We start from the raw sequence: 26,775 nt of genomic DNA, 5'->3' as shown, positions 1-26,775 counted from the left end.
AAAATCCTCGCCAGGCTCTAGGGATCATCAACAGCCCCACCAGACTTTGAATCACAACATGACATGTCTGTATACTTCGAGTACTACTCTAATCAGACACGGCGCTTCTTGCTCGATGGCGGGAGGCATATCCGTGTCAAAGCTCATTCAGATGTCGCCGAGGTCGCTCAAAATATCATCACAGGGTCGACCAGGGAAGACCTACATCAGAAAATGTGTGACGAGGCGCCATCGAACCATCAGCTAAGCAAGGTGGATGCAATCGATAATACAATCAACCTATGTGCCAGCCTCCTACTCATGACTGAGATTGGGCAGAGCCAGATCGGCCTGTCTGGGCAAACTCCTGTCCGCTGGGAAGGGAACTCTCTCGAAACCACCTTGTCGGAGCACTTCATTCCTCAGAAGGCGCTTACTGTCGATAACGCAAAGCTTGGGAAACTTTTTACTGGGCGGAATTTGAGCCGTATAGGTGGTATCAAAATCATTTGGACCACCAATCTGGCCGATCATCTTCGCTTGACAGATGATGATCAAGCAGTGTTCGTCTTCCACTGCACGAGTTTCCTTCGATTCCAAGCCAGATATGAGGCCCAGTGTGACAGCCCGCAGACAGGCGATGGCACTGAGCGCCCAAAGAGAGGACTTTTCCCCGCTGGCTTCATCAACGAGACACTGCATACCTTGGCACTCCTGTTCCCTTCATCAGACAAGAAAACTAAAAGCTGGCTACAAGCTCAGCGAAAGTCCAAGAAGTCTGGGAATATAGATCCCTTGTTAGGCAGCTGCGGCACGCTTCGGGCTCATGATCGCCGCTTCGAGAAATTCTCATTCTGGCACGACCGACTCGTCATCCCTTTGACGAAACCCAACCGAAGACTCTTTCCCAATGGTGGCTCGATAGAAGGAATAGAGTCCAGTGGTACACGTTCTGGGTTGCAGTACTGGTTTTCGTCATGACAATTGTATTTGGCGTTATACAGAGCTTGACTGGCATCTTGCAAGTTCATTTGTCATACCAAGCGCTGGGCAAGGAGGGCTAGAGACGTTATGGTTTGGCTGTGATAGTTTGTCACTAAGGGATAACTGTAAGGAGCCTAGTTATATGCCTACTAGTTTTCCGTGTCTCTTCGAACTTCTTCCTATACCTTTAGTAAAGGGTTGGTATGATCAGGAAAGCTATAGTGTTCAAGGCTTAGTGTCGCCTGAGCACATAATTAATTGCGAAGTCCTGCATCATTAATCTTTATTCCTTGGTCCAGGCGCCGATTCCATAATGATAATGTCTTTAATATTCTTGAAGCGTTGTGTCATACTACCTAGTTTACACGTAGTGTCCTTGTCTGTGGCTTCTTTGTTTCTCAACTGCTGCCAAGGAAGTTTTCATCAAGACCCAGCCTTCTATGCGAATTCAGGCGCTATCCCTGGTTTTATCATCAGGTTTAATTGAGTTCTTTTATTTACTAACTGAGAGCAGAGTCTGAAGTTTGTCATACAGAGTTGTCGTCTCTTGAAAGATATCTTGAATACGATCTTTGACAGCTGACCTATCATATGACAAGGCGCTAGTCTCATCCTCTCGCTGAAGGTACGCAATTACGAGATCATGATCGCCTGGGTGAGATGCGTCGGATGAAAGTTTCTGAGATATAGCCTTGATATGTTCCGCCCAAATTGCAAGCCGTCGCATAATGTTGGCGCGGCTAGAGATCGCTGAGGCATTATCCCGCGCGCTTGAGACCGAGTGAGGTTGTGGTTGTTCGAAAAGATCGAAAGCCAGACCACAAAGGCCGAGGTGGATGTCTTCGACGAGTAACGGATCAGGGAGGAACCAATCAGGATATCTCATCATCATGGACAATTTGACGTCGCGACCTGAACTTTCGCGTTTCTCCCGATGAGTAAAAGTGCCGAAATCATAACAGTTCCGCAAAGAGAAAGTTGATGGCAGGGGTGTACTAAGCTCTTTGTTGAGCAGCCGGGGACGCTGTCGATAAAGGAGAGATAGTTGTGTCTCTACCTTGAATAGATTACAAATGAGTCTGCATCGGTAAGAGATGCGGTACTGAAGTAACGAGAAAATCACGAACCTTTTCCACTCGTCCATAAACATACCAATCCAAGGGCCATAATCACCGGGGTATTCGCTTTGGAGGATACTCAGTGCCTGGGACTGGATGAAGAAATCAGTACTCCGCATCGTCTCGATTAATCGACCACATAAGTGGCTAGCTCGTGATTCTGTTCTCTCTTGCTTTATCTCAGTGTCAGCTATGTCTGGATAGGCATGGAGGGTGAGCGCTGACAGCTAAGGACAATCCGAAGATAATATTCATCAAAATCGACTGGTAGGTCTCAAGCTGCCTCACTGTATCCGGTATCCTTTTGCCTTCTACGACCGATTCCTACACAAATGTCAGCGTGGTGGTGTCTTCCAAATGCTTGATCAGAGAGCAGACACACGCACTGTTAGCTGCAGATAATGGTCCATTAGTTTCTCATGAATTGTGACACTCAGATGTATTTGGTCTGTGGAATGAGAAAAATAGGACCCAATCATCAGGACAGATGCCGCGTTGTCATAAGGCTTCTTCTTGAGCTCGTAGGTAGGCGCGGTAATGATATGCCATCGATGATGAAAATGATTGACATAAGATTCAAAGCAGTCTAGCACCCACTTTTCCATGGTATCGGGGAAATCTGTGTCGCGCAAGGGACTCGATCTGGGGGGTGATGTAGATAGTTCTTGAAGGATCATTTCTAGACAAGCCGTATCATCAGGCGACTCGGGCTCAGTAGTCGCGTCAACATGCAGATGTGGGGGTGATACAACATTCAGAGGGTTGTGTGAGCTTGTGCCCATCATAGAAGATGCGCCACTAGTCTCTACTGCGGTTTCAGGTATCGCGTTCTGGGCAGGCTCATCTGTAGAAGCATTGTGGGATGAGTAATGATCGAAACGTGTCGCGTCGTGTCCTTTCGCAACAGCGCCTTTTCGAGCCCTCGAGCGACGCAGAGAATAGTGGCAAGAGATAGACTTTTTCTTGCAAAATGTACAATCAACGACTCCATTGCCATCGCACTTGGTCTTGTTTGCACGACAAGCATCGCAAGCGCGTGGTCTAGCTGGAGGATGATCTTCGTGAGTGGTTAAGTGACGCTGAAGAACGTCTCTACCAATGAGTTTAGACTTGTAGCAATATCATTCAATATGCGAGATGCTCACTTTCGCCAATAGAGCTGCCCACAGATGTGGCACTTCTGTGGCTCTCCGTCATGAGTGGATTGATGACGTCGGAGATGTTCTTTACGCATGTAACTCTTACCACAGTCACAAACGAAGCGAGTGGTAGGAGTGTCGAATGACTGAGTCTCCGAGAGGTTCTGTGCATCGTCTCTGCTGGGCCCAACTGTAAAAGGAGTTAGTCGGCTACCAAAGCCCTAGACTATTATAGCCGTAGTCGTATAGCAAGCTATGATAGTGGGGAGGTACATACTTTCATGATCACTCATTCTATCTTCCGATATGATGCAGAATGGTAAAATGGCCAGCGTGTAGGGACGTCACCGAAGTGGGTAGTTGACCTGGGCTGAATCGGAGATGATGGAGTTAAGGAAAGTTCCGTGGAGATATGAGACAGTAAAGTGGGGTCGGCGTGCCACTAGCCTATTATGGGATCGGGGGCTTATTAACCAAAGACTTCATCGGCATTTATGTGGGCTGAGTTTCATGCCTTGGTCCTAGGGGAGGTTCCCACCGTTCGCCCAAGACCTTGATGTCGGTTGGCATATATAACCTCCTGGACTACCACCTATGGGGTCTCCAATATCTTCTATCACTCAATCACCTTTTCCATTCTTCATTGGAACGAAAATATGGCAAGCATGAAGGCTCTTGTTGTAACGCCGAAAGACAAGCTTGTGACTGTCCAAGACATGCCAATCCCTGAGCCAGGTCCTTCCGAGATCCTAATCCAAGTCGGCGCCGTTGCCTTGAACCGAGTTGACTGGTTGTATACCGCCAACCCTGTCGCTGCCCAGGATCGCCGTGTAGTTGGGAGTGATTTTGCGGGCGTGGTCACGAAAGTCGGCACAGATGTCGAGAAACTAGATGATCCCCGTACCCAAGTCGGCACGCGTGTTGCAGGCTTTGTCCAAGGCGGTAGGGTCTCACCACACGGTAACAAGTGAGATTTATCTGTCTGCTGACGCATTATTTCATATTCAGCCTGTTCTGTAAACGAGCGACCGGGTGCATTTGCGCAATACGTCTGTGTTGAATGGGATCTGGTGTGGCATGTTCCTGAAGGCATGTCTCTCGGGGAAGCCGCCAGTGTCAGCATGTGCGGTCTCACTGCAGCCCAAGGAGTATTCAGCAGGCTTCAACTTCCGTGCCCCTTTGCTGAGACAGAAGGCTTTGGTAGGCTCGGGCTCAGGCCTGGGGACGAAGTCAATGTTCTCATTTACGGAGCGACTGCGTCTCTGGGCCTTTTTGCGGCACAGTTGGTCCGATTGAGCGAGCAGTTCTCAGGCACAAAGATCCGTCTCATTGGGGTGGCTAGCGCATCGAAGCACGACTTGCTGCGAGAGAAACCCTACAAATTCGATGTTTTGATCGACTACCACGACACTGATTGGCCCGAGCAAGTCCGAAAACTGACGGAAGCATCCGGAGGTGTTCATTACGCCGTCGATGCCGTCTCTGTCTCACCGACTGTTGAACAAGTCGATTCGATTCTGGCTCCTGAAGGTCGTTTTGCAGTATATCGAAGTCCGGCTCTCGGGAAGTTCGATATCAACAAGCTGCAGCACAATCCCATAATTGGTGCTGTGTGGGAGGGCTTGGGCGTGGAGATTGGTTATCAAGGTACGCAAGTTATTCGGGTAAACGTGCAACGAGTTCACCTTGATGGCTGATCGATTATCGCAGGCGCCAGCATTCCAGCAAACCCAGAGGCACGCAGATTTGCAGTCGAGTTTTTCGCGTTTCTTGGTTCGGAAGCCGCGCAAGGAAAAGCGAAGTTGGCAGGCAACCCAATCCGCGAGATGCCTGGTGGCCTCGAGAAGATTGCTGATGGTCTTGCGCTCGTATCTCCAAACAAGATACCTGGGGTTCGCCCGATTAGTGCGGAAAAGGCTGTCTACACAATTGTGTAAGGCGATAGTTAGAGTCTAAGAATGCTTCCAATTGTGCCTAAACAGTGATAATCCATCCATTAATGAGACCAAGTTTACCTTCTAACTCCTCCCTAGCTCTTGTTGCACAAGTGACATCCTTCCGTCGCCGCTTTGATGCCTGCGATATGTGGATTTATGTGAGGAAGAGGGGGCCGACAATCGAGAACAGCCAAGGGCTTTTAGAAGCCTTGCGCGCGCTTCTGGGGAGGCAATGACAGGTCCGTTAAGTCCGAGTCTAAGATCCCCATCTGGCCACGGACCTCTAAAAATGACAACTGCCGACCTGCATGTGGGCCAAGGAACAGCCGAAAATGTGACCGAGCTTTTTCGCTCGCGGCTTAGTTACAAATCAGTTTCAGAGGCATCGGAACAAATGTGGGCGGGCTTGCTAAAGCTGGGCTATATAACCGGCATGTCCAGAAGACCACTATGGCGTCGACTTGTAGCATTGATCAAAAACTTACTACTATTATCACCGCCTCTCACTCTTTCTGCAACATGGCACGTATCTTCATCACTGGGTCTGCTGATGGCTTCGGCCTTGAAGCTGCTCGTCAACTCGTTCAACGCAAACACACCGTCTACCTCCATGCGCGTAACGCCAAGCGCGCAGCCGACGCCAAGGCGAACTGCCCTGGCGCCGCAGGCATTTTTACCGCCGACTTGTCACTCGTGTCGGAGACAAAGAAACTCGCCGACGAAGTCAACGCTGCCGGACCCTTTGATGTCATTATCCACAATGCTGGCATGCTCTACGGGCCGTTCCGAAAAACGCTTGATACAGGAATTCCGGCCATGGTGGCTGTTAACGTCATTGCACCTTACATTCTGACTTCTCTCATAACCCCTCCAAAGCGACTCGTCTTTATTTCGTCTCAGCTGCACCGCCAAGCCGATACTGGGATCGAAGATATCTTCTGGCTTGAGCGAGGAGAAGCTCAGTTCCAGGATTTTCCTGCTTACTGCGACTCAAAGCTACATGTGATGCTACTCGCTAATGCGGTAGCAAGACGGTTCAAAAACACGTCGGTTACTTCTGTTCACCCTGGCTGGGTGGCTACGAAGATTGGCGGTGAGGGCGCACCAGATACGCTGGAGGATGGCGTGCAGACATATGTTATGCTGGCTGAAGGAGACTATGATCAAACCTTGACTGGAAAGTACTTTGAGCCGAAGAAGCGACTGGGTGAACCGCTTCCGGAGTCTGGTGACGTTGATCTGCAAGAGAAGGTGGTCAAGGCTTGCGAGAAGCTTGCAGGATTAAAGCTCCCTGCGTAATCAGGCTAGGAACATGCAGCTTAAGAATAAATGTCCTCTGGTGATGAAGAATCGACATTCGTGTGCCTTGCAATAGGTATACGCAATATTGATAGTGCTAAAAATACCGAGTTTCCACTACTTATGCAGAAATGGACTACCCGGGTGTAAGGTAGGCAATCTGTGCTTGGCTTCACAAAACATAGGAGGAAAACTGTAGCTTGGTGAAGAGCACTGCCCACCAGCTTCACATACTGGGTCCTCAAGGTCACCATATTGTTAATCAGCCGATGCTCTTGTCTAGACAGTGGCAATACAGGTTCAGGTTATCATTGCGAACAAGTTGCCGTGGAATAAGTCATTAGAGAAGGTAATTCGCATGTCTGTCAAAGTCTATAGAGGTTGGCTTTAATATCAACCTTTTGTACGAATCAAAAGTTATTTTCATGACATTGTGCTAGTACAGACAGTGTTTTACAGCATTGGGTTTTGATGTTGTTGTGTGTTCTTTGATCCTGTGTATGACGGATACGTCATTGAAAAAGAAGAATTGTGCTAGTACAATACCTACCTGAGTCGTGGTCGTGATGGCCAACCCGGTACTCTAATTAGTGGGTTCCCGGTGAAGCCATTGGTCTTCGGCGTTATGGTGGGCGAGGAGGAAAACACGAGTTTGTAAGCGCATCACCAAGGTAGCCTAGCCAATCAACTACTGTTGGACTTCTCGTAAGCGCACCGCAGATATATAAGAGTTCTTGTGAAGGCCATTTCGCAACTGGGAAATAACGACGACAAACCCTTTTTTTCTCTCTTGAGTATCAAATCTTATCTATACTACTCTCACTACTCACTCATCACCATGACATCCCAATATGCCAAGGACCAGCCTGAAGGCTTTGTCAATGCCATCAAGCATGTGGCTATTGTTGGCGTGCGTATTCCTATACTCGACTTTCAACGCTCTGACAAGATGCTAACTTTCCCCAAGGCCACAGGACAGATAGGCAAAGTGTTCACTGAGCATCTTCTCAAGTCGCCTGGAAACCAGACGGTCACCGCCCTTACCCGTAAAGGCAGTAACACTACCGTGCCGGATGGCGTGAAGCTTGCTCACGTCGACTATGACGATGAGGCTACGCTGATCGAAGCCTTGAAAGGCCAAGACTTCTTGGTCATCACCATGGCCCTTACTGCACCTCCAGACACCCATAGCAAAATCGTCAGGGCAGCCGGAAAGGCAGGAGTTCCTTACATCGTGCCCAACGCCTATGGTGTAAACTTCTATGCCAAGCCAAAGATGCAAGAGGACATCGAAGCGCTCAAGTACATCTACGCCAGTGTCAAGGAGATTGAGGAGGTTGGTTCCCAGTGGCTCGGCATCACACCCAACTTCTGGTACGAATACAGCCTGGGTGTTGGACCTTTTACCTACGGGTTCGACTTTCCGAACAAAACGGTCACCTTATACGACGAGGGAAAGACCCGAGTCAACACGACCACTTGGCCCCAGACTGGGCGTGCATTGGTCTCGTTGGTCAACCTCAAGAAGCTCCCGGAGGATGAAAACGACAAGTCCACCACCCTGGCACAATTCGTGAACAAACCGGTCTACATCAAGAGCTTCACTCTCAACCAGCGGGAGTTACTGGATAGTGTCAATGAGCTACTGGGTCAGACTGACAAGGACTGGAACATCACCTACCAGCCTGCCGCTGAGCGTTTCCAGCAGGGGCTGGAGGAGCTTTCCAAGGGAGTTGGCACTGGCTTCCTGAAGGCCCTGTACGCGCGCTCGTTCTACCCGACTGGTGAAGGTGTTTTTGAAACCCACAATAGCCTTCTGGGTTTACCCGAGGAGAGCCTGGCTGAAGCTACACTGGCTTCGCATAACTGGGCTATTGCACAAATCAAGAAGGCAGATGAATAAGGTGGCCAGGATCTAGGTCTTACAAGTATTGAGAACATAATAGGATGTCACATTCTTGTTACGGCAGTTTATGGTAGTGGGTGTTGATGCTGTCACACATTGATGACTGTATTCTTCATTGTTGTGGCCAATTCCCCCTTTCTTGGCCGTCATTCTTGTACCCTGTTGTGATAACTGATTCCCAATCTCAGCCCTGCCACTGAAATCGGCTTTGCTGCAGCATCTCTATTACCCCCGTCGGTAGCAACCCCTTCTCGAGAATAACCAAGCCGCCAAACCGCGCAACCATCTCTTTCGAGTGCTGCAGGCAAGCCCACTGGTCGTAAGGCGCCATGTCGTCCCAATCCTCGGGCAGCAGCCCCAAGAGGATTTTAGGCGGCTCGAGTGGCTTCGGCAGGGGCTCCTGGCTGATACCCTGGAAAGCGGTTCTCAACCCTGCTGACGTCCTCTCCCTGTGCCGAGTGTACTCCTCGAAGCCGAAGAAGGTGTTATCGTCTTCTAAGTCCATGAAGTCAGGGTAGAATTGTTCGTTGTTATCCAAGTCGTTACACTGATCGCCCGACGACTCAAACGCCTTCTTTGCAGCGTCGTAGTCTAGCTTCTCCCCCTCAAGGAACCTGTCCATCTCGGCACCTACGTCCTCGGGCATCCCGTCGCGGTAAATGTAAGGCGTCAAGAATGGGTTCTGGAGACCCAGGCCGCCCAGAGCGACGGGCGTGTATAGGAAGCCGTCAGGCACGTCGGTAATGCCGAACCGCTCGGCGAGCATCACCTTCAGCCGGGCGCCAACGCCACCACGCAGCGAGGGGAAGAGTACTTGCTGGATATGACGGAATGTGCTGAGAATAGCATCAACATGGGCGCGAGAATGGCACCTGGCAAGAGACCCGAAGTTGGTCGTGAAGAAGCGGCAGCCGTAGGTGTTCCATGCCCGGATCCAGTCTAGAGTGTTTGTGCACGCGCTGAGTTGAAGGCGGAGTTCATCAATGTGCGCGTCTACCTTGGCTTTGTCGATGACGAACCTGCCGGCGGCCGTGTCAAGCTTCAGGAAGCCCCAGGTGACATCACCTGAGGGGAGACCTACGGCCTCGTCAATCTGACCGCCGCGGCTGCCTGGATGGATAGTGGTGCTGCCTGTCTTGTCCTCGTTCAGCTCAAGACCAAACAGATTAGTGAACTCGTTTATGACTCGCCAGGCCGTGGCACACGTCTCGGCTGAGTTCCAGAGCCACATGTCGTCGTGAAGGCGGTAGAGGCGAGCGCCACTGGCCCTCTGGTTGACGTCGAAGTCAAGACAGAAGAGGACTGACTCGGAGAAGAAATCAGCCAGGGGCGTACTGAGCGATATGCCCCTCTTGCGTGTCCGAGAAGTTGTGCCACGGGAGTCGTCTTCGAATCGAAGTGGGCATTCGAGGACCTGGCGGAAGAAGTTGATCCAGTCGGGTTGCACGCCGAAGAACTCAAGAACAGCAAAGATGGACGCGTGAGGGAGGCTTGGGCCGAACCACTTGAAGTCGGAGCGTATGACGGTAGTCTCGCGGCCGAGCTTGTTCTGTACGATGATATGGGTTTGTAACGTTTGTAGCAGCTTCTGAACCACTGCGATGGGAGATTTGCGGTTATCGTCTACGCTCGCCTTGTCGTCGCCGTAGCCGCCACGCTGCTCGTCAATTTCGCGGGGCAACTGATCCAGAAAGATCTCATTGTCGAAATGGTCGTCGAGTAGGTTCGAGAGAGAGTAGCTGGTAGTTTTGCCCTCTGTCGATCCAAGGAAGTGTTGTCGACGGCGGGCTTCCTCCTTACTTAGAGCAGGAAATGCCGGCTTCATCACCTGGCGCTGCTTACAGAAGGTCTCGGCTGCCTGGCGTAGCATGACACACCATCTCCTGCCGATGTAGTAGAGGAACAGGGACTGGAGGAGGTCCTCGTCCGGGTAGAAGCGGTAGCGGCCGTTGAGATGGCGGCGGGGCTCGACGATGCAATCACCATCCCATTCCCACGAGGCTCGTGTCCGCATGCGCATGTTGAGGACGTCCGCGATCTCCCGAAGAACCACCTTGTTGCCTAGGAAGTCGTTGAGGGTCATGCGCTTCTGGTCGTTCAAAAGATTAGTCCTGAGGAGTCCCTGGATACAATGCTGCAGTGAGTCCTCGTCAAAATGAGTTTCGAGGTCCCAGGTTTGCTGGAAGGACTTGATTGATGCCACGAGGTCGTTGTAGGCCTTGTTGACGTGACTGGACCCTCCAGATTGAAAGAGGTTACCGAGATAAGTCTTGATGGCTTCCCCATCTACCTCCTTGGCAGAAAAGACGTACTGTTCCCAAACGGCGCGCTGCTCCTGGCTCTCGGCGCGTGGGACACGGAGATGGCTGGAGTCAGATTCGCTGGTCGAGATCCACTCGTCGATCAGCCTGGCATACAGCTCGGCGAAGCGGTGCTTTTCCGAGCAGGCGTCCAGCTCGTTACGCAAGTCATGCTCGTAGCTTTCTATAGCTTCCTGGGAAACGGAGGGGTCGTTTTCTGCCTGAAGGAGGAATCGCTGGAGAGTTTCGGTCGTGGGCTGCGACAGTGAAGAGGTGGTGAACAGCTTGGCAGCGCCGTCAACTAAAGTCTTGGCCCGTTTAGGGCTGGGCTCATCGTCTGCATCACGCAGTAGCGCTGTCTTTGCGGACTCGTAGGCGACCTTCTGCCTGGCCAATTGGTTGAACTTGGTGCGGGTAATGGAGTGGAGAGTGTGCGAAAAAACTTGGGATGGGGCCATGTTGACAGAGAGCTCCGGTGCAAGTCTAGAGAGGTTCGGGCTTCTATATAGTGCTTGTGTAGATGCAAGACGTGAAGAAGCTCGAGCTTGAGCAGGGTTGACTAAAAGAACAAGCTGGGGGGATTTATAGAAGACAGTTTAACCAAATCTTAGGCCAACAAGGTTAATTAGACCCACGCTTAGCATGCAACGGGTAAGATTTCGTGGTATTTTCGTATTCATACAAATTCGTGATTGGACGCATCGTAATGACTTACCCAGTAAGGGGCCGCTGCCTAGTACACCCATAAGCAAAGGTACTGGATCAGCTGAGGTCCCGGTGTGACTCATGTCTCATATCATATATCCATGGTTTCATCCAATCAAGATTCAGTGCTGTGGGTTAACAACTGAGACTATCACAATCAGCTAACAATCGCGCTCAGCAGTACTTTTCATTTGAAACCTCCCCCAGGAAAATAATTGTCACTGCGAGATTCATCAGATATCTGGCAGCAATCTCTGAAACCACTTTCTCCTCGCCTACTATGAACAACGTATCCGCTTTTGGGGGCTGGAAGGATTTTGCGGAATATCCGGAAACCCCAGTCATTGGTACAGACACTGCACCCATCTACCCATGTTTCGGTCCATGTAACGTCGACTTGAATCCTTCCTTCAGCGTATAATAGAACGATCCTCAGGAGTAGAGGTTTGAAGGGGTTTGCACAAAGTATATTCACATGCGGGGAGTGGCTGGCAGTGCCTTCGACCGGACCCTTTCTCCAAGTAAGTATACCATTATATGAAGCCCGGTGGCCATATTGGAAGCCACGATGAATGACATAATGTCATGCTTAATTACATGCCTATCTATCACAACACAGCAATGGGTCAGTGGGGCATCGTCCTCATCGAAGAGGAGAAACTGGGCAGGCCGCTCACGTCGCGGAGGATAACACTCAGAGGGTGGCTATAAAGGCAACCGGGTTCAGCGACATTAAAGTATCTTCTTCGAAGATACGTGCTTCTCTAATAGCAAACAGAGTGTCTACGGCTATGACTAAATGCCTAAACGTGTCCTGTCGGTGAATGGCCCGAGGACGAAAGGCCTTAGGTGGTTGGAGCTGGTTGCGACTCGCTAGCGAGCGAGACGCTGAGGGAAGTTTTCTTACCATGGCTGAAGCACTGAGTCAAAATAAGGCCCAGGCTGAAGCCTATGCGTATCAGCTGAAACTGAGCTTCGTTCAATCGAGGTTCGTCCCGGTACATGATAGAAGATTGTCTGTAGCTTAAGGCCGGATAGCCAGCACGCCTGATGCTTGGAACAGTATAAACTGTGTATGTATTAAAAAGGTTTACTCTTCAAAGTGGCCTGAGACTGTTTTCTCTCCAACAAAGGTGAGTTTTGTCATGTCTCGTGCCTTCTACCGAAATACAGGTGCTGCCCCTAATGCAGTCGTGGCACGTTTTTAACAATTTACCCCATTTTTGGAATCAATAACGTCTCTCAAGAGACTATCGGCTATAAAAACAAAAACTACTGTTATAGACTCATGATAAAATTAGAATTCAATGCTGCAAAAGGCGGTACCGTAGGTATTTTCCAGGATAAAGCTCTAGAAGTTTAGCAAAAGCCACCTTCATCCTAATTGTCTCTAGGGCATCTTGTTTTTAAGGGCACTGTTAATTCGGGTAGAAAGCCGAATTAAAACCCTACAGAGAGTAGGTAAAGGGCGGAAAGACATCCCTTCATTGCCCCGAGGACCCGCACTGATGGGATCGCTACTCACCTCCTGCAGGATTAAAGCGTGTCAATTACGCGGCTCTGAGATGGGAGGCGCGAGAATGTTGGTAATGCTTTATGACTGAAATGTAAAATTAGGTCGGTAAACGTTGCCGCAGATCGTAAGACCCTAGAATAGCTTGTCTCGGAATGTGGGATGAGTCGAGGCTGTGCCCGAGGCCTTTAGTGGGGATAAACGAGGGTATCTCAGTAGAGCATGGGCACCAAAAAAGACGATGACGAATAACCTCAACCCCCTTGTTTAAAGTTCCTCATGTTCCTATGACTAAGCGGCTTCAACGTCGAATTTGTAGAACAGGGACGACCAACACAGCCCTATGGAATCAGACCGTTCTTATTATAGCAGCTGACTGACAAAGCAGTGATCTGGTACCATTTCTAGCGATGCACAGATAAGGATATATCGTAGGTAGTTTTCAGATGCTTTGGGATTGATATATTCGTGGGTGCTGCCCAGAAGAAGAGTGAGAGCCACATACATCACAAATCACAACCTCAGAGTCTTGGGCTAGAACGACCAAGCTCTTGAAACCAACTTCTGCTCATTCGTTTCTTTAAGTTATCACATCATCAGAATGCGATTCTTTTCCGTGCTGGCCTTGTTGGCTACAGCATCTTCTCGTGTTGACGCTCGTCAGAACAGAGTTGAGAGATATGACCCTGACCTTGCTCTTGCCCAGGATTGTCGCTACCCAGAAATATTGCATGATTGCTTGGCGTCCCGTGACCGTGGCGTTGGGAAACAAGCTGAAAATGCCTGCTACGTCGCCGCCAGCTGCGTCTCATTCAAACGCGCCGAGCCGACTTCAGATGAAAAGCTATGGGAAGGCGAGGAGAGTGGGAAAGGCTCGCACCAAAGGCAACGACGCCAGCAAACGGGAAGCCAGGACTCGGCAAGCCAGGAGCCAGAAACCACCGATAACGCGCCTGTTTCCTCTGCTGATCCCGTTGCAACAACCGAGGAACCAGCCTCAAGCTCTGCAGAGCCGGAATCCACGACGATTCAGGAATCGACTGCAGCATCAACGTCCACAGAAGTCACGCTGCTCTCGTCGACGCAGCCAAGCAGCCAGCCATCTAGCACGCTGCCATCGAGCACACTGCCATCAACCACAAGCAGCACCGAAACTGAGACTACCACTTCAGTTGGCGCTTCTTGTTATTCTACAACCATCAAGTCCACTACAATCTGTCCTGTCGAGTCTTCTGACGGGCATGAATCAACCCTTGAATGTTATTCCACAAATATTACAAAGAGTGCCTGCTCTCCTGGCCTTCTATGCGCAACCGAAGGAACCTACGGACACACTATCTGCATGGAGATGCAGAATGAGATCGGGCTTGCGGGAAAGATCATTGCGACTTGTTTTGGATCAGCTATCGCTGTGTGTGTTGGGACACTGGGCGTGCTTATCTATCAGGATAAGCGCAAAAAGCGAGAACTTGCGGAACTTATGGAAGCGAGAATGCGACGAAAGGAGAGGCGTTGAAGGATGGGTATCTATAACCTATTCAGACAACCCTGGCCGCTAGGTCCCGAGCACGAGAACCTCAAGTCCAAGAATGTACTTCATTATTAACCTTAGCGTCTCCAGAAGAGATTGCCACCTATATCGGAAAGAAAAAGAAGGTTATAAAGGGACGAGGGCATCAAAACACAATTCCGCAAAAAGAAACCAGAAAGTCTCAACCATCTACTTCTAGAAGCCCTTACAAGACACTCCCATCTTCATCCCGACAGTCTCTAGGTCATAGTTCGTGCTGTCAGTATCGCCACGTTTTACCAACGCTGGTGAAATGACGAGCCAAACCACCTTCTGGCCCTTCTTTTTGGAGGGCTCATCCAACATCATGAAATCCTGATCAAACAATAGCCGTTCTTCGTAATTAACCCCAGAATACTGCCACTCCCACTCTGCAACCTGCTGACTCAAGCCTCTGTCTATATCAAGGGCGTTGTCTAGAATATCATCGAGTTGTCGCACAATACCCTGCTTCGAGTTTTCTGGCACCTCGAGGGCTTTAAGGACCTGCCGGACAATACCTCTTTTGAGACGCTCAAGATGATCCGATGTTTCCTGTTCCTTATCATCAAGGGCTTCCAAGAGCAATTCAGTGGTCTTTGATGTCCACATCCGAAGCTCAGAGTGTCTGGAAGGATCTGACTTGCTGACTGTTTCTCTGAGTTAGCCTCAAGGTAGGTACTACGGGGTACCTTGGCATATCGTAAACTCACTTGTTGCTAGCCATCTTTCGAGGTCTCTAACACTCGGGGCAATCTCCTCACCTGCCCAGTGGAACCTCCCAAACACTTCGCTAGTGAGCACTCTCCAAATGAAAGCTTCAATGATTTGCGGTCGCCGGTTAGGATTATTGAGTAAGGTGAGGTAGCCAGAACTCTCCGGCGTAATGGACTGGAGATAGGGCAGGTACTGCACCTCAGCTGGCGTGCTCTTCATTGGTGTATCTCCAGGCCATTGTTGAGAAAGGTTGGAAATGCTGTATCTCAGTTGCTCTGCGCGTGGGATGATATCACTATCCTCCAACTGACCAAGTGGCTGATGCTTTGCTTGAAGTTCGCTTAGCACCTCACCCAATTCCTTCCACTCATCCCACAATTTAGCGTACTCCTTCTCAAGTCTTAGGTTGCGACGCTGAAGACTTCGGTAGTTAGGTTCGGAGGCTTCCTGGGGCGTCGTCTGGGCTGCAGGGGATCTGCCCGTCATGTTGCAAACCGGTTCTTCCAAAGGTGCAAGTTCTTTAGCCGGCTGAGGTACTCTATGTTGACAAACTATGTAGGCAATCGGAAGAGAGAGGTGCCCGGCATCGCCATCAAGCTCAAGTATCTTACGGCTCTTATATATTTGAATGCATTTAAGACTCAAAACGAAGGTACGTTGAGAGGAAGCGGTCCCTCCGCCTACTAGCCCCTTCCAACAACGAAAAGAAGGGGGGATAAATTTAGAACAAAGTGGCATCAGCTACTCCATACACAGCCCGTGTGTTGTGAAATTTCTTATCATGCCAGAGACGCGCCATTTTGCATTGCATGTTTGCGCATTCCGCTGACGGCTGAACGTGGACTGTGACGAGACGCGTAAAGGGGGGGCCACCTAACTTCAGCTCTGTCTGGCATCAGCCATTTCATTTGCTATGGCTCGTCATCACACGGAATAAAGTGCAATTGTTCTGCGCTTATTGAGACGTTAACCCCTCTTTTCGAGTCCCTGCATGCAAGCCAAGTCGCTTCTGTGCGGACACGATTCCGTGCTTTGCACTTTGGCCTATTTTTGGGCGAGATTCACAGCCTGATTGTATTTTCGATGAAGACTCGGACTTCGGATTCCCCAAATTCACCCTATCATTGGGCTCCTTGGCGACTGACAAGTTGAAAGTGCATTCAGCTTCACGCCACAGCGGTTATCTATACCCATTTCGACAAGCAAATTGTTACCGAGCAGAAACTGCCGCGTCAGGTGAGCAGTATATGTCCTCTAATCATGGAACGTACTCAGTGAGGACCGGTATTGTGACCTAAACACCCTTGTTGAGCGGTTATGCCGGTAGCCCTACATAAAATCGACAATGCTGATTGGTAGCATCGTTATGCGCTTCGAAACATCCTGCTCGCTTTTCTCGGCCACAATGTCTACGTTCCTGACAGCGGTATTACCAAAGCATTGTGACTAATGATGCCCGATGTCATATCATGGCGAGCTTGGTTGTGATAAAAATAGCCAGTCGAGCGACTTATAATCATCGCGTTTCGCTCTGCATCCTCATCCACATCAAAAATTAAGCAACAGTCTCACTATCAGCTTCCATACTACCGGTCTTTCCTGCAGATCTTTCTACAGTCATGTCCCAAAAAAGCTCTGGTCCTTTCACCACGGACAAAAAGGACGTTTTAGCCGTAGGCATCGACTTTGGAACCACGTGAGTATTCTGGAAGAAGCCATGTAGTCTCTCCATGCTAAATTTATCCCAAAACTAGTAACAGCGGTGTTGCATGGGCCACTGCAGCTGATTTCAAGAGACACAATATCAAATTCATCTCTAGATGGCCTGGATTCGGTCGTGAAGAAGGCAAGGTTCCCACCGAGATCTACTATGACGATGATGGTGAGGCCATGTGGGGATACGATATTCCAGGAGATGTGACCCGACTCCAGTGGTTCAAACTCCTCCTACTAAAACCCGAGGACCTTAGTCCTGAGATGCGCGCATCTCGTTTTCTTCAGCGCGCACGCGATGTTGCGCGGAAATTTGGGAAAACTCCTGTCGACATTGTGGCTGACTACCTCAGGCTGCTCTGGAATCACGCCGAGGAGAAGATCAAGCAAGAAATCGGAAGGTCCATGTTCAATGCTTTGACCTTGCACATTGTCGTGACCGTCCCAGCCATCTGGAAAGGTTATGCGCAACAAAGCACCGAACAGGCTGTTCGGGAAGCAGGGCTCTTGGGATCTCGGATGGCTGGAGAAACTCAATTGAGCGTCGTCACTGAACCCGAAGCTGCAGCTTTATCCACAATTCTCGACCGCTACGATTCTGTCAAGGCAGGCAACGTATACGTTGTCTGTGATGCTGGCGGCGGCACTGTTGTCAGTCCCCTTCTTTCTATCTACAACACTGCGAACCAAGTTAACTTGCGGCTGAAACAGGATCTGATAACTTACGAGATCGAGTCGATTGATCCAGTCCGCATGCGCGAGGCTGTTGAGGGACAAGGTAATCGGCCCTTGTTAATCATGCTGAGTCCGTCGGCTAATGCACCTCTTTAGGTGAACTCTGCGGGGGAGTTTTCGTTGACGAAGCCTTCGAGCGAAGCTGCAGAGAACGCCTTGACCCAACTTGGAAAGCTCTGAGCCGAGGAGGGAAGAACGAAATCATGAAAGATGTCTGGGAGTACAATATCAAACCTCAGTTCAATACTGGAAACCCCGAGCAAGAGTACATCGCGCGACTTCCCAGCGAGATGTTCTCGAACAGGCCAAAGCAGCGCCTCGACGACACTACCAAAGAGCCGGTTATCAAGCGCGGCCGAATTCATTTCAAGGAGTAGGTCATACCACCGATACACACGTTCCTTGCCTCACCATATTCTCAGGGCCCACATTCAAGCCATGTTCACCAAGGTCTTTACTGACATTGTGGACCTCATCGATGCCCAGATCGACAAGGCACGGGCACGGGATCTTGAAGTCACGGTAAGCCCACTTCCTGCAGTGAATGCGTTCAGAAGTCTCATGACTCTCAGGGAATTATTCTCGTGGGAGGACTTGGCGGAAGCCCTTACCTCTACTGCCATCTGCAAGACATCTATTTCAGCCAGGCCATCGACGTACTTCAGCCCAGCGGGATGAAACCGTAAGTCCTTCGTTCTCTCTATATGACGAAGCAATACGGCTTTAACGTTAGTCTTGTAGGAGAACCGCAATCTGCCAGGGAGCTGTGTGCAAAGCCTTCGCAGATGCAGATGGCACTGGTGGGGGCCCTGAGGGTCAAGCCCACAAACCCATTGCAGTCACCTCTACGATCTGTCGAGCAAGCTATGGGATCGCCTTTGAGGAGTATTTCGATGAAGAGAAGCATCTTGAAGAAGACAAGTACTTGGATAAGGATGATGGTGAATTGATGGCGAGGGACCAAATGGAATGGTATCTCAGGAGGGTTCGTGATCCCACGTGTTGCAGCTCCAGGAACTTCCACTAATATCTATCAGGGTGAAAGTGTCTCGAATACGGACAAGGTCAGCCATCCTTTCTTTCGTCTTTATGACTTGGATTGGGATGGCTGCTTCTCTGATACCATCTACCAGTGCGAGGACCTTCCTCCCCGCCCCGGCTGGAACCAAGTGTGGAGGAGGTGTGCAGTTTTGACTGTACACTCAAGAACTGCATGCCCGTCTCAAGACTGAAAAACCACTTTACCCCGGAGAAGAAGAAGATGAAGAAACTGAACTACAATCTCAGGATGTTCCCCAAGGGCAGAACCCTCAAATTTGATGTTGAGGTCAATGGCACACGCCTCGGCAATGCCGATGTTGATGTCAAGTTCTAACGTGGGACGGTGGAGGAGTTCAACACTCCTGGTGGAGGACGGGCATGGTGATTGCTTTTGTTCACCGCTCCGGGTGTTGTCTAGCTTTTGTTTCCCTTGAGAATGCTTTCCATTGTTAGCTGCTCCATTTCCATTTTACTTATCATTTGTCTGCTTGCTCCTGTTTTATCACGCCTCTTTCGTTAGCTAGATCTATCCGATAGTTGACACGTGAAATGTTCTGTGCTAGATGAGGTCCTTTAGTTAAGTCTATGCTGCATCTCAAGGCCAAGATCTGAAATGAATGCCCTATCAGGCCAAGATTGGCCACCGGCCCTTGTCTCGGCACACATCCATCCACGTAGTGAGGTTCGATGCTCCGTCCCTCCTTGCCCACACCTCCTCGATTATTTCTTTCGCAGTATAGTAGCTTCCAAATCCCGCTGCAAGTATCCTGGTGTCGATCCACGCCATGATCTGATCGCGCTGAATCTTGGACTCGGCCTCTGATCCGGCAATGAGCGCGGGCCACGCGGTGCCTGAAATCTCGAGCCCCTGCTGCTTGAGGGCTTGATCATAGTCCTGCAAGGCCTCGATGACGTCATCTATGATGCTCTGAAGGATCATTGGGTTGACACGTCGGATGCGTTGGTAGAAGTAGATGAGCAGGGCCGAACACAGGGCGCGCAGCATGTGCAAGTGGCTCGTGGTGGTGCTTGTTTTGAATGCTAGGCATTTGGACCTGAAGGCGCATACTGACTCCTCGAGTTGGCTTGCGCGACGTTGTAGGACCATGAATGTCTCTATGTCGGCCTGATTATCGGGCTGATGTAGCACGTCCATCTCGTTGGCTAATCTCGTTGTTTGCGACAGCAAGCGTAACCAGGTCTCAGGGATTCCGTATATTTGCATGTAAAGGCCGTCCTCGTCGGTGCCGCTTCCTGAAATATGGATTTCCTGGTGCGTATCCTTGTTGCGTATCGGTGTACGTGGCGGGAGACGGAAGAAGTCATCAAGTCTTGGATCTATAACGGTGCCCCTTCCCCCATCTTGAGACATTGTATCTCTATCATCCTCGGCGCCAAGATGTTGGCCCGGGCGGTGGGCGGATGTTTCCTGCGTTCTGTATCGCATGGCAGACCATCCGAGTGCTTTCAGAAACGATTCGGACCCAAGCGTATAAGTGATGTAATAAACGTGTGCGGCGTGACACTGTTCCCTTGGCAAAACCACGGGTGCGAAAGAGCTTCTCAAACTCTACTAGGTAGTGGTCGACGTCTACCTGGTTATTGGAGATGAACTGTGTCTGTTAGAACTGCTACGCTGTAGGGCCCGGGAATTGTGATAAAGCTTACCGAAGTCGTCGTGGTAGAACCCATTGCCATTAGCTGCTCCTTATACTTGGCCTTATTCGAACTCTGCGTTTCCTTCTCTAAGGATTGATCTAGGTGCTTTTTGGCAGCTTCATATGTTGTCTCGTACACCGCAGTCCAGTACCCTTCACCTCGACAAAGATCTCCACTCTCTTGATCTTTTAGAGAGATGGTAAGCAGACACGGCCAGCAGCCCGTAGAAATTGGACATGTTGGCGTAGCTTATCTTGCTTGCATCCACTGAAAAGAGCGTGAGCTTGCTGAGAGTGATCATGGCTGCCGGAATATGCATAGTCGACCAAGGGGACTTTTCGTATATCGGCAGAGATGACATTCGATGGACAACGACGTTCTCAAAATGTGTTAAAAGCCGAGGGGCATCCGGTAAGACATCGACCGGTAGTACCAGGTTGTACTGTGCGCTAGTAGGATACTCGATTGGTCTGGTTGACGCGTGGGGGCTTGTGTTGGTACATCCAGGTATCATCAGGTTGCTAGGCTGTCCCTCACATCGAGTGGAGTCAATGTCGTTGGTGAGAAATGGGTCATCCAAGGCCATAGAGTTGGGGATGATGTCCCAGTTGAAGAGATCTCCCCATTGGAGGAAATCAGTGAAGGATCCAGCGCTGGCATCGGGTGTTGGAAGGGCAAGTTCCTCGGTAAGAGTGCTGCTCGTTGCCGCAATATTGAGCTGAGAAGCAACGATTTGCGAACAGTCTTTGTTTTGTTGAGAGGAGGACGAATGGGTGGACGGGCTTGTACAAGTTTGCGGTGTCTGTAAGCTGAAATTAAGCACAGAGAAGGGCCCGATTGCAGATGCCTGGGCAGGAACTTTGGAACTCTCTTCCAAATCAGCGAGGGCGGCGTCGACTGTGCTTGGGATTCCGGCCGCCAGTGCCTGGCACATGTCCACCCTGCTTTGGACTATTTGCGACCTGTTAGTGGCACATGGCTTCTCCAAGGAAGCGACACCAGGCCAAGAAGACGACTTACAGGATTCTAAGCATTGTCGACTTCGAAAACTTGACAGATCTTCTGTTGGCAGAGACTCCTCCTCGCTCCCTTGTGGGGCAGCCGATGGCATCCATCGAACCTCATGAGAACTGAACTCGCACGTCTTCTGAGACTTGACACAGTTGGTGCAAGCCGGCCGGACCCGGTCACACTTCATGTGACGGACCCTGCAGGTCTCACACCCGCCAAGGGAGTAATTGCCACGTCGGCGCTGATTCTTTGTGCTTTTTACAGCCGGGGAGCTTCTGTTTCGCATTTCGGGTATGGCAAGAAGGAGGAATGTTGACAGAGCAAGCGAGCCGCATTGGACTGCCTTGGGAATGGGGGCTCCGGAAGTGGTTGCCAACTTTGCTAATGCCCCGTTATTTGAAAGTGACGTTTAGGGTGAGAGGTGGCGGAATCACCTGCCTAAACCATCTCCCCACTTTGTAACTCTCCCGCTTCGTAGCTTATCAAGAGTGAACTGCTGTTATAAAATAAGAATAAAAGAGGGTAGTTAGCTCGTAGACTTAAATCAGTATTCTTCCTCTTTTCAATGACGTCTTGGTCGTACACAAGATCAAAGGACACACTAATAAACACGTGACAGCATCAAAACCCAATGATATAAAACATGGTCACTCAAATCAGTATAAAGAAACCTAATTTATATAAAAGGGGAGAGGAAAGAGAAAAGAGAACAAGAAACCAACTACTCAACTTTGAATACCCTCCTTGGTGGCTTCTGTTCTTGGCCAAGGTTGTGAAAAGCCTGGCCATCCAATCCATGTATATCAGCATATCCCACAATCTCATGAAACCCAAGATCCCGCGGCCTGATCACCATTGGAAACAGCATATTCTCCAACATAATGAGTTTATCACCGACTCTGATGTCAGTCACGCCTGTTCTCCCAACACCCACTAACCTTTGCTCCGTGATGAAGATCGTTCGATGGGGAAAGTCTCTGACTGTTTCTCTCCACTTCTCCTGCAAATGGTTTTTGACCCCCTCTTTCAGCTCAGGGACTGGTTCTTCTTGTCCATCCGCGACCTGCTCTTGTGACTGACCGCTAGCACCGATCCATCTCCCGTCCGCATCAACCGACGATTTGATTAGCTTGGCGAGCTGCACTATGAACCTCGCTCGCAATTGAACCTCCTCTTCAAGCTCACAATCTGCGATTATGGCCTGGAGTTCTTCATAACTGTGGTTTGAAGAAGAGGAAATTCCCATCGTATCCTCGTTTTCGGCTGCCAGTGAGGAGGGAACGTCAGGGACCTGTATCTCCTTTATCATTTGGTTCGTCGAGAACATCACGCCCTGCCTCCCCTCGGAGAGAGGGGATGATGGAGGTCTTGGAATTCTGAGGTCTTTGATCCGTGCAATCAGATTTCTGAAATCGCACAAGGAAGCCCAGAAAAGCTCGGCGAGGTGTTGATCTCCGAGCAAGGCGTAAAAATCCACAAAGCGTCTATTGAGTTGCAAGCATGCGTCGGGAAAAGCGAAGAATCGGCTGTGACTGTCCAGAACCTGGGACTGAACAAAAGTGACCGCCTCAAAGAGCGCCGAGTAGACTTCTTCCGGAACCCACCCATAAATTGACTTATGAATGCCCAGGCTCCACTCCTGCGGACGGACTTTAGCCTTCAAACCGGGTAATACTTCCGAAAGGGGGTGACGGCGCTCGGGAATGTCCTGTTCCGCAATCACAAGCAGGCTATGCTCTAGGAATAAGATTTGCCCTACTAACTCAGGCAGAGGCGCGTCGCCTACCCTAAAGATGTCAGTTATGATGTCGAGAGGGCGGCCGTAGATTTTGAGAATGCCGCGATCGATGTCTAGAGGATCGTCGGCCTGGTCTTCTGCGCGCCATTTCGCCTGGCCTTTCACCGTGGGGAACGGACGCTCAATTTCGGAGGCTCGTTTTGTGAAGTCGGGTACCCAAGAGGGTGATTTGGACGATAGCCTGCTGGGATAGAACCAGAATAATTCCATCCCAACCTCAATTTTGAGAAGCCATATAGCTGCCATTCCGAAGAGAGATTCAGTAGTGAGGGAATAATCCGGCTTGAACACTGCGCGGAGAATTGGTTTCATGAAGATATAGCGGCCGAAGATGACGTCTCGTGGATCAGAGCATTTTGATTGTGGCGTCGTTGAAAGGAGGGTGCTGAGGTTCTTGGGGCCAACCCGGAACGAATAGCGCATACTGAGGGTTGCGAGTGCTCGATCTATGTGCTGCGCTGCTTTTGCAGCCAAGCTCCAGCGCGCATCATCATGGGAAAATATCATGCGCAAATCTTCTGCTGAGAGCATTTTGCGGATACCATGATGCAGGTGTAATGCTTGAGTCCGTAGATGGCCTAGGCAAAATATCGGCTCCGTCGGCGGGAGAGCAAACTCCTGTTGAATCCATATTCGAGCCCACCATTCCCTGCTGCAGAGGGCAACGAATGTCTTGAGTATGTCCAGCTTCACCAGTCCTAACCTGTCAATGCTATCTTGGAAGGATTCCTCCTCCTTCCCCTCTCTGTTGAAGTACTTGAAGAGGGCCTCCTCAGCTTCACCGCCATCCCCGAGGTAGACCAGCACATTGGACGCGGAATTGTATATGCTAGTCATCCTTGCCACCTGCTCGCTCTTCTCCTGGTTGTTCTTTTGGTTAATGCATATCGCATCCACCCATAGCATCCGCGAGGCATCGCGGTGTCGGAGAGCGAGCAGGCATGCGTGGAGGTTTGGCGTGACCTGCAATCTGACGCTATTCACCTCCACTTCAGCCTCATGAGTCGGGCTGGTATCATTCCCCCAGGTGTATGACACGGCTTCATATACCGGAGAGTCGAGCATGTCTTCAACAACAAGATTGCATACGAGGGGCTCGGCTGTCTCTCCAGGGAGTAGCTCCAGAAGCCGTATGAGTGTTCCACCCTCATTGAGTGGGAGCGTGTCATAGAAAAAGTCGGAGGGAATCACACGACTCGTTACTGGAGAGCTCAACTCTTTGGGTATCGTTTCTTTGGACCTTCGGACTTCGGCCATGAGGTGTGCGGCCAATTCCGCAAATGGTCCCGCCTCTTGTTGGTTGGGCGGATAATTCGGATCTATTCGTGTGTTAACACATTTGAACTTCATTGCATGATGTGATTTCATAGCCGACTGACTGTACTTCCAGAGGTTGTCGAGAGGGTTCCACAAATCTTCATCTTGAAATGCCTTGGCTATAATCTGTCGTATAAGGGAATGAGCGACGGTGTCGAGGTTGGCTCCGAAGAATGCCTCTGGAGATGCAGCATTGTTTACGGAATCTTGGAGCCAGGCCTTCAATGAGTTGGTAGTGTTTGAGTTGTCCAGTCTCGAGGGCGCATCCCCTGCCGCGACCTGAAGCCCCATGAATACCCGAAACGTGTCGGTTGTAACACGTCGCATGATATACGTTGAGAGGGCATCGGTTGGAGTCTCCTCGGCTCCGGTGACGAATGGCTCTGGTCTCAACACCGTATTTGCTCCTTGAACTTCTTCTGCAGTATCTCGAAGCCAAGCGTTGAATGCATCGGTGGTCTCCGAGTCATCCCCGGGCGAGATTTGTTGCGCGCCGTTTTTCTCAATTTTGAAGAATTCATGAGCCATACAGCAGGAAAGAGAGCCGAGGACGCTACTGTCTTCGGACCCTCCCTGGACGTTTGACGAGGTGAGAGACCGGTAGCATGGCGAGCAGAGTTCGATGCCCATGCAAGTCAGGCAAACGTGTACGGGCAACGACAAAATTTCCTGCCCGCACATGTTGCATTCATGCCAGTAATGGGGCCTAGAAAGGGGGGATGCGTACTTCCATTGAAACGCCAAGTTGGCATTTGTGGTGTGTCCAGCCAAGGCAAGCACTGAGCCTAGACTACCGAGCATGGCTGACGCTGCTGATAAAGGAAGTTCTTGACAGATAGAGATGTACATATCTGTGTGGCGGGAGACTTGGTATCTTTCCTGCGAGCCAGCTGGTGGATCGTGCTGCAATAGTTGACGGCATATGTCAGAGTAGGCGCAAGATATCTCTCTCAGGACACGCATCGTAGCATCATTCCCTGGGCCTTTCACTTTCAAGTAGCCTCGGATAGCCCTGCGACCAAGCTTTCCAGCCTCATCGAGCTTTCCTTGGTGAGAGAGCACGGCTGCGAGTGAGAATACCGTGCTGAGCGTATGCTCATGTAGCCTTCCGGCTATGCGACCGAGTTCGTGCACCGACACTCGGAGGAGTGGTTCGGCCAGTTCAAATTTACCGTGCTTTTGGTACATTTTGCCCATGGCCCGTATGAACTGAACTGCAAACGCATTGTTGGGGTCTGCGTGACTTGAAATAAGCTCTACCAGAGCGTCGCCATCACCCCAGAGTAGCCCAAAATGGCTCAACTCAGATGCATTTTCACCTTCAGTAGCTTCATCAGATATCTCATGATCTTCAGTCGTTCTGTTAGATGTGCTCTCATCGTCTACCAGTTCTTCTGATGTGTCTTCATCGATCGACTCCCAATCGGAATCGGAACCATTCGCATCGGGGGTGTCGGGCTCGCACTCATGTCTCCGCTCAGCTGGGTCTTGGATCTCGTCCGATGCTGGAAATTCTTCCAAGACGTGAGAGAAACTACTATTAGAGGAAGGGGGAGCTTTCATCTCGCCTTTCGGTTCAGTGTCTGAAAGAGGCTCGCCTAGAGTGTTTGACACAACCTGGTTGTGTGCTGAGACGGAGTCGTCTTCCATCTCGGCAGCCTTTCCAATGGCCGATTTGAAGGCCATACCAGGGATGAAGGTTTTCGGAGAAGAATGGGTTTCCGGGAGGAAGGGACACAGAGGAGATGGCGGCATTAAATGGGGCTGGGCCAATGTGCAAGTGAGGCTTGCTGCGTTGGTTCCAATCATCGTACAATTGATACCCTGTTTGTTTGTCCGGTGGTCACTTGCTTATAACGCCTCGGGCGCATTCGACGCATACGATCCTGTAGTTTCCGACTTTAATGGCCCGTTTTTTTTTTTAGAAAAAAAGTGATGTTCAGGTTGAGAGGTAGCGGAATCACCTGCCGAATCCATCTCCCCATTTCGCATCTTATCTATCAAGGATTGACCACTACCACACCAACGCTCACATCATGACTCGAAGCTAACCCAAAAGATTGTTTAGTAGGACGGCTTCCTCCTGTAAGTTGAGAAGAAGGGTGGGCAGAAGAGCTGGAGAGCGTGAGTCCAGGGCAACACTTGAAGCCGGAGGCCTCATTTTGAACAATCCATCTTTTATTGGCTCGGGTATCACAGAATGACTGCAGCTGACCACCTGCAGATGTCGCTTGCAGCTTCGGCTAGGAAACGACCATTGGCAGCCGCGTCCGGCAACCTCCGACGATCTACTGTGAGTTGGTACGCTTCTATCACAAACACTGTTATCTGTACTCAGGTATTGTTGTCGATGAC

At 50.4% G+C, this 26,775-nt stretch overlaps 10 protein-coding genes across 10 annotated transcripts; 5 read left to right on the top strand and 5 right to left on the bottom strand.

Moving 5' to 3' along the window:
* Positions 1 to 63: 63 nt before the first annotated feature.
* MRS44_005531 (uncharacterized protein) lies at positions 64 to 960 on the top strand (the record flags this gene model as incomplete). Its single annotated transcript, XM_065622649.1, has 1 exon — positions 64 to 960. The coding sequence occupies one exon, from the start codon at positions 64 to 66 to the stop codon at positions 958 to 960; it is 897 nt and encodes a 298-aa protein (XP_065478721.1).
* Positions 961 to 1,456: 496 nt separating this feature from the next.
* On the bottom strand, positions 1,457 to 3,503 carry MRS44_005530 (uncharacterized protein; the record flags this gene model as incomplete). Its single annotated transcript, XM_065622648.1, has 6 exons — positions 1,457 to 2,042; positions 2,091 to 2,308; positions 2,370 to 2,405; positions 2,468 to 3,126; positions 3,327 to 3,441; positions 3,498 to 3,503. 6 exons carry the CDS (start codon positions 3,501 to 3,503, stop codon positions 1,457 to 1,459), a joined length of 1,620 nt encoding a protein of 539 aa, XP_065478720.1.
* A 382-nt stretch (positions 3,504 to 3,885) lies between these two features.
* Positions 3,886 to 6,456, top strand: MRS44_005529 (uncharacterized protein; the record flags this gene model as incomplete). The annotated part of the gene is made up of 4 exons (XM_046273266.2): positions 3,886 to 4,162; positions 4,229 to 4,867; positions 4,931 to 5,153; positions 5,538 to 6,456. The coding sequence occupies 4 exons, from the start codon at positions 3,886 to 3,888 to the stop codon at positions 6,454 to 6,456; spliced, it is 2,058 nt and encodes a 685-aa protein (XP_046123761.2).
* Positions 6,457 to 7,294: 838 nt separating this feature from the next.
* MRS44_005528 (uncharacterized protein) lies at positions 7,295 to 8,359 on the top strand (the record flags this gene model as incomplete). The annotated part of the gene is made up of 1 exon (XM_065622647.1): positions 7,295 to 8,359. One exon carries the CDS (start codon positions 7,295 to 7,297, stop codon positions 8,357 to 8,359), a length of 1,065 nt encoding a protein of 354 aa, XP_065478719.1.
* A 187-nt stretch (positions 8,360 to 8,546) lies between these two features.
* MRS44_005527 (uncharacterized protein) lies at positions 8,547 to 11,120 on the bottom strand (the record flags this gene model as incomplete). The annotated part of the gene is made up of 1 exon (XM_065622646.1): positions 8,547 to 11,120. One exon carries the CDS (start codon positions 11,118 to 11,120, stop codon positions 8,547 to 8,549), a length of 2,574 nt encoding a protein of 857 aa, XP_065478718.1.
* Positions 11,121 to 13,481: 2,361 nt separating this feature from the next.
* On the top strand, positions 13,482 to 14,396 carry MRS44_005526 (uncharacterized protein; the record flags this gene model as incomplete). The annotated part of the gene is made up of 1 exon (XM_065622645.1): positions 13,482 to 14,396. The coding sequence occupies one exon, from the start codon at positions 13,482 to 13,484 to the stop codon at positions 14,394 to 14,396; it is 915 nt and encodes a 304-aa protein (XP_065478717.1).
* A 210-nt stretch (positions 14,397 to 14,606) lies between these two features.
* On the bottom strand, positions 14,607 to 15,632 carry MRS44_005525 (uncharacterized protein; the record flags this gene model as incomplete). The annotated part of the gene is made up of 2 exons (XM_046278013.2): positions 14,607 to 15,079; positions 15,143 to 15,632. The coding sequence occupies 2 exons, from the start codon at positions 15,630 to 15,632 to the stop codon at positions 14,607 to 14,609; spliced, it is 963 nt and encodes a 320-aa protein (XP_046123765.1).
* A 1,133-nt stretch (positions 15,633 to 16,765) lies between these two features.
* Positions 16,766 to 18,969, top strand: MRS44_005524 (uncharacterized protein; the record flags this gene model as incomplete). The annotated part of the gene is made up of 8 exons (XM_065622644.1): positions 16,766 to 16,842; positions 16,907 to 17,637; positions 17,691 to 17,967; positions 18,017 to 18,116; positions 18,167 to 18,276; positions 18,336 to 18,579; positions 18,632 to 18,774; positions 18,822 to 18,969. The coding sequence occupies 8 exons, from the start codon at positions 16,766 to 16,768 to the stop codon at positions 18,967 to 18,969; spliced, it is 1,830 nt and encodes a 609-aa protein (XP_065478716.1).
* A 291-nt stretch (positions 18,970 to 19,260) lies between these two features.
* Positions 19,261 to 21,328, bottom strand: MRS44_005523 (uncharacterized protein; the record flags this gene model as incomplete). The annotated part of the gene is made up of 4 exons (XM_065622643.1): positions 19,261 to 20,064; positions 20,304 to 20,469; positions 20,531 to 21,256; positions 21,315 to 21,328. The coding sequence occupies 4 exons, from the start codon at positions 21,326 to 21,328 to the stop codon at positions 19,261 to 19,263; spliced, it is 1,710 nt and encodes a 569-aa protein (XP_065478715.1).
* Positions 21,329 to 22,026: 698 nt separating this feature from the next.
* Positions 22,027 to 26,229, bottom strand: MRS44_005522 (uncharacterized protein; the record flags this gene model as incomplete). The annotated part of the gene is made up of 1 exon (XM_065622642.1): positions 22,027 to 26,229. The coding sequence occupies one exon, from the start codon at positions 26,227 to 26,229 to the stop codon at positions 22,027 to 22,029; it is 4,203 nt and encodes a 1,400-aa protein (XP_065478714.1).
* Between the last annotated feature and the right edge of the window lie 546 nt (positions 26,230 to 26,775).

Source organism: Fusarium solani, assembly GCF_023522795.1.
Source record: "Fusarium solani strain SB1 chromosome Unknown bctg00000002, whole genome shotgun sequence".
Classification (NCBI taxonomy): Eukaryota; Fungi; Ascomycota; class Sordariomycetes; order Hypocreales; family Nectriaceae; genus Fusarium; species Fusarium solani.
The sequence above is the reverse complement of the archived record's forward strand: the minus strand, read 5'-3'. Positions and strand labels throughout refer to the sequence as shown.